At 41.9% G+C, this 9,796-nt stretch overlaps 1 protein-coding gene across 2 annotated transcripts in view; it reads right to left on the bottom strand.

The window, feature by feature from the left end:
* The window catches only part of ARSB (arylsulfatase B), a 207,448-nt gene extending 201,437 nt beyond the window's left edge, over positions 1 to 6,011 (bottom strand). Inside the window, exons 1-2 of one of the 2 annotated variants that reach the window (XM_021673223.2) lie at positions 5,956 to 6,011; positions 5,014 to 5,637 (exon numbers count right to left, since the gene is read on the bottom strand). In XM_021673223.2, coding sequence (XP_021528898.2) covers positions 5,014 to 5,328 — 315 coding nt within the window. In that variant the 5' untranslated portion in view covers positions 5,329 to 5,637; positions 5,956 to 6,011. Of the gene's footprint in view, positions 1 to 5,013; positions 5,638 to 5,955 lie in introns of those variants that run through there. The other variant, XM_012462101.3, reaches the window with a different exon arrangement.
* Positions 6,012 to 9,796: the final 3,785 nt, after the last annotated feature.

Raw genomic sequence — 9,796 nt, forward strand, 5'->3', positions numbered from 1 at the left:
AAACCCTGCTTTACTCACCCTTCAAACTGTCTGCAAGCCTGAATTTTCATGCCATGGGACAGATAAGGACCTCGTCTTTAGCTGAACTAAGGAGAACTCCTGAAACAATACGGTGTTTCACTCCTAGGTATTCACCCAAAAGAACTGAAAAAAACATGCTCATAAAAAAACTTGTACATGGGCATTCACAGCATCATTATTTATAATAGCCAAAAAGTACAAACAACCTAATGTCCATCAATTGATGAATGTATAGACAAAATGTGGCATGTCCATACAATGGAATATTATTGAGCCATAAAAGGGAACCATATATGCTACAACATAGATGAAAGGATATCTATTGTATTCCATTTATACAAAATGTCCAAAATAGGTAAATCTCATAGATAATAATAATATTAGTGGTTTCCAGGGGCTGGTGGAATGAGGAAATGAAGAGTGACTGCTAACAGTTAAGTGGTTTCTTTCTGAGGTGATGACAATATTGGTTGCACAATCTTGTGAATATACAAAAAACCATTAAATTGGATATTTTTAAATGGTAAATTTTATAGGATGTGAACTATAACTTAATATTCCCAGTGGGAATGTAAATTGGTACAATCTCTTAAGATGCAATTTTACAATATTTATCAAAATTACAAAGGCATCTACCCTTAAACCCAAAAAATTCCTTTTCTAGGAACTTATCCTTCATATATATTCCAATAGGTACAAAGCATTCACTTCACCACTCTTTGATATATGTTCATCAGTATACAACTGGTTAAATAACTACAATGTATCCATTTAACAAAATATGATGCAGCCCTAAAAGTTGATGAGGATAATCTTTAGTCAACAAAATGGAATGATTTCAAATGTTAAGTAAAAACAAACAAAATAGGAGGTACAGATCAGTGTGAAGAGTATGTTACCATTCATATAAAAAATGAGAATATCTACATGTGTATTTGTTTGTAATAGGCATAAAGCACCTATGAAATTTTATATATATATATATTTATATATATATATATAATTCAGAGCATTGTCTACAAAGATAGGAAATGGATGTCTAAGGAACTGTGCATGTGTGTGTGTGTGTGTGTGTGTGTGTGTGTGTGTCTATGGTCAATTGAGGGGAACAAAATTCAATTTCACTATAAAATTTTCACTATAAGCCCTTTTGTAACTTTTGAGTTTTTAAGCCATGTGAATATATTTTCTATTTTAAAAATAAATACAGATTTTTTTAAAGATTTCACAAATAAATGAATGAGTCATAGGGCTGTGGGAAGGCCCCTAGCTTGAGTGTAATGAGACCTGAATTTCTACTTCCTGAATTTACCAGTAACTACTTACCTCATCTGCTAATTAGTCTCCTCCATCGCCTCCAACCCGTACCCAGTCCCTACACATTTTTCACCAAAGCATGCACATTTTAAATAGTTCATTTGTGAGGGCTCTGCACAATTAAATGTCTCAATATAAAAGGTTGAATTCAGGCTCCTGATTAAATAAGTTCCTAGCAGCAGAACAAGTCGTACATGCAATTTGTAAGATACACTGTGTTGGGTAAGGTTAATCTTTCTATCAGTAGATGGGGTAGTATGATAGGTATAATAATGTGCATTTGCCAAGTTAGAAACTTGCCCTTATGGACACAAGAACCTTAGAGTCAAATTAATTTAGAGCTAGACAAAGCCTAGAGTTCAGCCCAACTCCTCTGTTTCACGGATGTGGAAATGATGCCCAGTCAGGTCAGAGTCTAACACAGCCACGACTGAAACCTACATTTCAGGTCCTAGCCAGTCCTCTTTACTCAATACATAATTTTGTAAACCAAAAAAACTAAAACTCAGGATTTCATGAGAGCATCAAGTCCAGTCAGTCTAGGCTTGTTTATCACCTTGTGCTTTTCTTTTCTAAAGTTAAATAATTATGGGAAAGGGGTCTGCAAATAATAACTTAAAGCATGATTGCTAAGCTCACAGATATGACTCTTAACAAGTTCCTTCAAGTACCTCATTTTGAAACAGTTGAAAAATTCCTTCATTTTATTGTCTAAAGTTATGTATAACAAATGACTCAGAAATAAAATCTATTTTTATTTTACACTGAATATAGGCAATTCCTAACTCAGAAATATGATGGGTTGATTCTTTATATTGAGATATTTAGGAATGACCCAAATGTCCGAAAGTAATACAGGGATTATTTAGTATGTATAAGGCAGCCCTTGTGATGATATTTTTTAATAATTTTGAGTAGGCAATATGTATAGTGGCTATAAGCATCCATCCTAGAGCCATGTGGCCTGGGTCAATTCCTGGTCTGACATTTACTAGCCCTGCGACCTTGGGCAAGTTTCTTAACCTCTTCCAGCATCGGTTTCCTTGTCATAAAACAGAGATAATAAACAATTGTCATGAGAATCAAATGAGTTAATACGTGTAAGTGCTCAGAACACCACCACCATATAGTATCTGAGGGAGACTCCTAAGCCCTCTCAGAAATACCTACTTCTTTAAAAGTAGTCACTTGCTAACCTTAGGTAATATCTACCTGGGTCTCATGAACTCTAATAGAATAAAGTGGGTGAGAAAAGTGGGGAAAAAAAATGTTTGGGGAAGCAAGGCTGCTTTAGAGTCAGCTACATTGAGAGGTCTCTAAACCTTTCGGAGTGCCTGGCTTTGACTCCTCCTTTACTTCATAATCACGGGGTACTCTAAATACTCAAGTTTGTTCTCCAACACTGAATGTCGGTGACTGGTGGGGGAGGATGTTAGGGGACAAAAGCAACTGATTATAGGAATGGGTTTTGTTTTTTAGATGGAGTCTTGCTCTGTCTCCCAGGTTGGAGTGCAATGATGCAACCTCAGCTTACTGCAGCCGCTGCCTCCCGAGTTCCAGTGATTCTCCTGCCTCAGCCTCCCAAGTAGCTGGGACTATAGGCGCATGCCACCACACCAGGCTAATTTTTATATTTTTAGTAGAGAGGGTTTCACCATGTTGGTTAGGCTGGTCTCGAACTCCTGACCTCAGATGATCCACCTACCTCAGCCTCCCCAAATACTGGGATTACAGGCATGAGCCACTGTTCCTGGACCAGGAATGTATTTTTGAAGTTGGTATTTGCTTTCCTGTCCAAGTCTGTTGAAAGGGAGGAAGCTGGAGAAATGAATGGCCCTTCCATTCTTTTGCAATTTGAGTTCAGTTATCTTACTTCTGAGCAAATGCAGAACCCTTTGGGGCAAACCCCTCCTTTCCCTTCTTTACTGGAACATCCCTTTACTCCCACAAAATGTCCAGGGTGAGATCTGCACGATGCAGGGGGTTCCTGATTACATGTAGCAGCCAAGGTCAGAAACACCAAAAGTACTAAGGTGGATGGTGAAGAGAAGCGTCCTTTACTCCCATTTCTAACCTTGGCTACAGCTATTTCTCACCCTTAGCAACACCCAATCTTTCCTCTTTATAAAAGCCTTCAGACCACTGTACAAATCTTTATCACAAGTAAGTCCTCCCTTCTCTTGATCTCAGGATCACGTGAGGCTAGGGTTGATCTGAAAGGTTATGCCAACACATACTTGCGAGGACAAAGTTCAAATATATATCCCGTCAGTAGCACAGAAAGCTCAAAAACTTTTTGTTGAGTAAACAGTGTATATACTCTGTGGAGGTATGCAGGTGGTATCCAACAGTACCCATTTATGATATTTAATATGGTCATAATAACTTCAGGGTCTTAGAAATATGACAATTGTGGCCAGGCGTGGTGGCTCATGCCTGTAATCCCAGCACATTGGGAGGCCGAGGCGGTCAGATCATGAGGTCAGGAGTTCGAGACCAGCCTGACCAACAGAATGAAACTCCGTTTCTACTAAAAATACAAAAAATCAGCCCAGCATGGTGGCGCGCGCCTGTAGTCCCAGATAGTCGGGAGGCTGAGGCAGGAGAATCATTTGAACCCAGGAGGTGGAGGTTGTGGTGAGCTGAGACCGCATCACTGCACTACAGCCTAGGCCACAGAGCGACACCCTGTCAAAAAGAAAGAAGAAAGAAATATGGCAATCCGTATTTAGATAGAGGGGAAAAGGGCCAATTTCATAAGCCTGAGACCACCAGTGGATGCAGGAAAAGCACGACACCGCCTTGACCACTTTCTAGCTGTGTGATTCTTAACATGCCAACAAACATAAATTCTTCCTGCCTCGTCCGTAAAAGGGGGTTAAGGACAACTACCTGCCGTTTCAATAATTCACTTTAAAAATAACCAAGTGCTATGTAAATATTCTTGCTGTTCTTAGTTATCTAACATCCAATGCACGCTCTACATTTATATTTTCTCTGTGGAGCCGTTCGTAAAGGAAAGCTTTTAATAATGAATATGCTCAGAAGAGTTCAATGCAAGGCTACATCTGAAAGGAATGTCGGCAGCCTAAGAAAAATCACCCTATCGTCAGGTTTCATTCCAGGGTTTGAGAACCTGTAAAAAATAATCTTTGGTGGGGCACTCCTAACCCATGACCGCTGGGTTCCGGGGGGCCAAGGTCGAACCCACAGCTGGCACCCCTTCATTTTACCTCTCACCTCGTCTTTGCTCCCAGTCTGCGCCCTCCCCAGCCTCCCACCTCAGGACCGCTCTGCCTGCGGGCCGCGGCGCCCAGCACCCAGCAATCCCATAAACCCCTTCGCCCAGAGCTTCAGAAAACGAAAGACAAAGCCACTCGCCTAACCCGGCTGTAGGGGCGCGGGGCGCCGGGCGCCGGGCGCCGGAGCCGGGCGCCAGAGCCGGGCATGCGCAGAGGCCGCGGTGGGCGGTGGGCGGTGGGCCGCGGGCTGCTGGCCTGGAGGAGCAAGGCCAGGGGCGAGTAGTTGCAGGGCCTAGATCCGGGTCTGGGGACCGAGCCCCGCCTGCCAGTGCTGGCGGCCTCAAGAGCCGGGCCAGACACGGAGTGGTCGGGAGCGGGAGGGCGGCGGCCAAAGGCGGGGCGGAGCCGGCGCGGGCCGCGGGGCGCCGAGTACCTGGTAGCGGCCGGTGAGCAGCTGGCTCCGCGACGGCGTGCACAGCGGCTGCGTGTAGTAGTTGTCCAGGAGCACCCCGCCGGCCGCCAGCGCGTCCAGGTGCGGCGTGCGGATGCGGGAGCCGTGGAAGCCCACGTCGTTCCAGCCCAGGTCGTCCGCCAGCACGAAGACCAGGTGGGGCGGCCGGCTGGCCCCTGCGCCCGAGCCCAGCGTCGCCAACAGCAGCGGCAGCACCAGCAGCGGGAGGACGACGGGGAGGAGCGGCTGCCACGGACCGGGGCCTCGGGGCAGGCTCGCTGCGCCGCGCGGACCCATCTTTTGCCGCCCGTGGTCCCTGCGCCTGTGGCGCCACGAGCCCCGGGTACCGCAGATAGAATCAGGAACTGGGCGGCCGAGGCCTGCTCCGCCCCGGCGCGGGACGGCACCCCCAGCGGGCCGTGGGCTGGCGAGGCCGGGCGCTCGGCCCCCGCTGCCGCCGACCCGGGCCCCCGGCCGCAGTGGCGGGGGAGGAGCCAGAGACAAACCCGCGGGCGCCCGCTGCCCGGCTCCTTGGAAACTCAGCTGACGCTTGGAGGGCACTGAGGCCCGTTATCTTCCTGGCGATGAACTTTGCACTGTGGTTTCCTCAAAGAAAAGATGTGTTCTTTAATAACGCTTCACAGTTTACAAAACATCTTCACATCCAGCGTCTCCTGTAAAGCCTGCAAAAACTCTGGCAGCTAGACATTATAATTAGTGCCAATTTTTCATAAGCAAAAAGCTTATAAATCGTTAAGCCTCTGACTCAGACCCAGAACCATGATGTCTAACTAGCAAAAGTCCAGCCTGTGGCAGGTGGGAGGACGGTAAAAAGGCAGAGACCTAAATAGCCTTTCACATTAATTTATGCATAGTGTACACCCATGAAGCCACTTCCTCCACTAGCAAACAGGCCAAACACACAGTCTGACTGTACGGTGCCCTTTGGAAGGTGCAGTTTACTTTCAAGTTGCCCTGGGTTTGTTGGAGTGTTGTGTGGTCATTGAATAGCTCATTCGCTTGTCGATATATGGGCCCACTCAGAGCTGGCTCCTCCACCAAGCAGTGACCCTAAGAAGCACACAGTATCTAATTAGCCTAAAATATCTGTGAGTGGAAGGGAAAATTCCTTTAGTCACGCGCTTATTGAATTGGGAAGTTAGCCATATAACCAGTAGATTCCCGTTGCCTTCCAGACTTCATGTCTACTCTCTGTCTGGAGATAGATTATAACTTTTAACAGGTGTTGGGGGATATTTTTGCGTTACCTAGAAAACATATGCTTCCAGGTTGAGTCTGATTCCGTGGAAGTTATTTACCGACTTTATAAGTTATAGATAAATAACAATGGAAAGTAATTCGTATTTATATATATGCAAATGAACGCTATCCAGTGGAGTGACAATCCTTCCCCTCCACCACTAACCAAGGAAAACAGTTTCACCTCCACTTGCACATTTATTTTAGTATTCCTAATCTGTTCTTTGGATTGTCTATTGAATTGGTTTTAACACCTTACCAATTTCCTCATTAATGAGTTAAATAAAATCATGTATTCACTTTTATATTTGTATAAGGGTCATGATTTTACCTTTTTTTCCCCAAGAACTATCCTTTAACACATGAAATGTTTGCCTCTTACATACTACACTTTTTTCCTTTGCATGAAGTAGATTAGTTGATGTTATAGCCACTTTAATCTCTAGTGGAATCAATGAAATTTAGCCGAAAAAAGTTAAAATTTTAGTATCAGTTAAAGTCAAAGAATAACTTAGAATAACTGTTTGACTCATTATGTCAAGGCTTGAACTTTGCATTTAAAGACCCTGTGGAAGACCTTGAAGGGCTGAGAATTTCCACTGTGGTTTTGTGTGTCTTTCTCCCCCATAACTGTTCCTCCCTACTCTCCTTGATAAAAATCAAGAAGAAATAATTGATGGGTGTTCATCTGCAGGAACAATTCCTCCTTTAACCAGCTTCTCCTGAAACTAGCTAAACTTGCACTGATTTTTAGGTCCTATGTTTTTAAATAAAAGCGTATGTTCATAGCGCTCCTGAAATGTGCAAATGGAAGAGTTAATTCTGTTCATCTAAGTATTGAACACATAATGTGCAGTACAAGCTAGTTATTTTATAAAATCTCTCAATTGGAGTTTGATGTTTTCTTCACAATTAGATAGAGGTTATGGATGTGTGCAGGAATACCACGAAAAGTGATGTGGTATGTTTCTCAGTGCTTCCTATTAAGAGGCACATGATGTTGAATTGCTTTCTTATGGGATAACTTTGTTAGGGTAAACATTCACTGTAATGTTAACATTTTCTTCTTGTAATTAAATATTTTATGGAAAGGTAATTTGAGAATATGTAAATATCCTATTATCTCACACACATTATTTTGCTTACCAGTTTTAGGATCTTGCTTCTTGCTTCAGTTAGTTATAATTAGGATGGCTACCAAATGCTGATTTGCTAATTCCTTCATTTCCTGTATATTTATTAGTTGCCTTTCTATTGTAAGGAAGAACTTTCCCTTCTCATTTATTTATTTCACTATGAACTTGTGGATTCTTATTTTAATCAATATGCTATAATCCTTTACTATAGTTATTTCAATGCTTAAATTTTCTCTGTTTTGGCCAGTGGGAGATCCTGTAGTCTGGCTTATATCCTTTTGGCATGTCTTCTTGAATCTTTAAGCATGTCCATATATTTTGATACAATGAGATTTTCTAGCCTCAACTTGCATTTTTCCTTCCCCAACCCTGGAATCAGACATTTCTCCAAGGAACGCTGATTGTTTCTAGGGATGACATTTAGAAAGCAATCTGTGTTTTAGATGTGCTCATTGCTACTGGGCTGTCATCACTTCTAGAATCTCTCTCAAGACAAAGATAGTAACTAAATATATTTATATACATACACACATATGTCATACCCACATACTATATCTAAACATATCTATAAAACCATGAGTTTATAATGAATACCTCTATTTCTATTTCCCCCCATTTCTATGTGTGTATGGGTTGTACCAGTTTTCATCACTAGCAACTGAGTAGTATATCGAAGACAATTTGGCAATTTCTTACAAAACTAGACATATTCTCATCCTGCAATCCAGCAGTCACACTCTTTGGTATCTATCAGAAGGAGGTGAAAACATATCCACCCAAGAACCTGCACACATGTTTACAGCAGTTTTATTCATAGTTTTGAAAACTTGGAAGCAATGAAGATGTCCTTCAGTAGTGAAAGGATAAACGGTGGTACATCCAGGCAATAGAATAGTATTCAGCAATAAAAAGACACAAGCTGTCAAGCCATGAAAAGACATGGTGGAACTTTACATGCATATTATGAAGTGAAAGAAGCCAATCTGAAAAAGCTGCATACTATATGATTCCTGCTGTATGATATTTAAAAAGGCAAAACTCTGGAGATAGTGAAAAAGGTCAGTGGTTGCTGGGTTTGGGAAGTGGGGATAAGTAGATGTAGCACAGAGATTTTTTAGGGCAGCAGACTTCAACCTTTTTGGCACCAGGGACTGGTTTTGTGGAAGACAGTTTTTCCACAGACCAGGTGGCGGGGGTGTGGGGATGCTTTCATGATGATTGAAACACATTATATTTATTGTACACTTTATTTATGTTATTATTACATAACATATATAATATATAATGAAATAATTATATAACTCACCATAACGTAGAAAAACTGGGAGCCCTGAGTTTGTTTTCCTGCAACTAGATGGTCCCATCTGAGGGTGATGGGAGACAGTGACAGATTGTCAAGCATCGGATTCTCATAAGGAGTGTGCAACCTAGATAGATTCCTCGCATGCTCAGTTCACAATAGGGTTTGCGCTCCTGTGAGAATCTAATGCCACTGCTGACCTGACCAGAGGCAGAGCTCAGGCGGTAATGTAAGTGATGGGGAGCAGCTGTAAGTACAGTCGAAGCTCCGCGCACTCACGGCTCACCTCCTGCTCTGCGGACAGTACCATCCATGGCCTGGGGGTTTGGAATCCCTGTTTTAGGCCAGTGATGCTACTCTTTATGATACTATAACGGTGGATACATGTCATTATACATTCATCCAAACCCATAGAATGTACAACACCAAGAATAAACCCAAAAGTAAGTTGAACTTTACATGATTATGTTGTGTAAATGTAGGCTCATCAGTTGTAACAGATGTGCCACTCTGCTGTGGGATGTTGATAATGGGGAATGTAAGCATGTGTGGGGACAAGGGATACATGAGAAATCTCTGTACTGTCTTCTCAATTTTGCTGTGAATCAAAAACTGCTCTAAAAAAATGAAGTCTTTTTAAAAAAGTACCATACTTTAAATTTTTTCTAATCTGATATAAGAAATGATACATCAGTATAGTATTTTGGTTTTGCTTTTCTCTTAAGAATAAAATTGAACATTTTTTCATGTGATGAAGGGCTGTTTTAACATCACTTTTGTGAATTGTCTGTATTTTTTTCAATTTTTTTTTTTTGGTCTTTTCCCATTCAATGAAAAAAATTATTTATATATTACACAGGTTATCCCCTTAATTGTGATATTTATCACAAATGTTTTCTTCCAGTTTGTCAGTTGTCAAATTGGTGTTTTTAACATGCAAAAGTTATTTTTAATGTTAGACAAATTTATCAATATTTTCTATGATTACATCTGGATTTTGAGTCATAGTGAAACTATCCTTATACCAAAGTTAAAGCAAAATTGACCCATGTTTTCTTCTAGTGATTAT

This window comes from Aotus nancymaae, unplaced genomic scaffold (genome assembly GCF_030222135.1).
Source record: "Aotus nancymaae isolate 86718 unplaced genomic scaffold, 86718_ANA_hifiasm-v0.15.2.pri h1tg000014l, whole genome shotgun sequence".
Lineage (NCBI taxonomy): Eukaryota > Metazoa > Chordata > Mammalia > Primates > Aotidae > Aotus > Aotus nancymaae.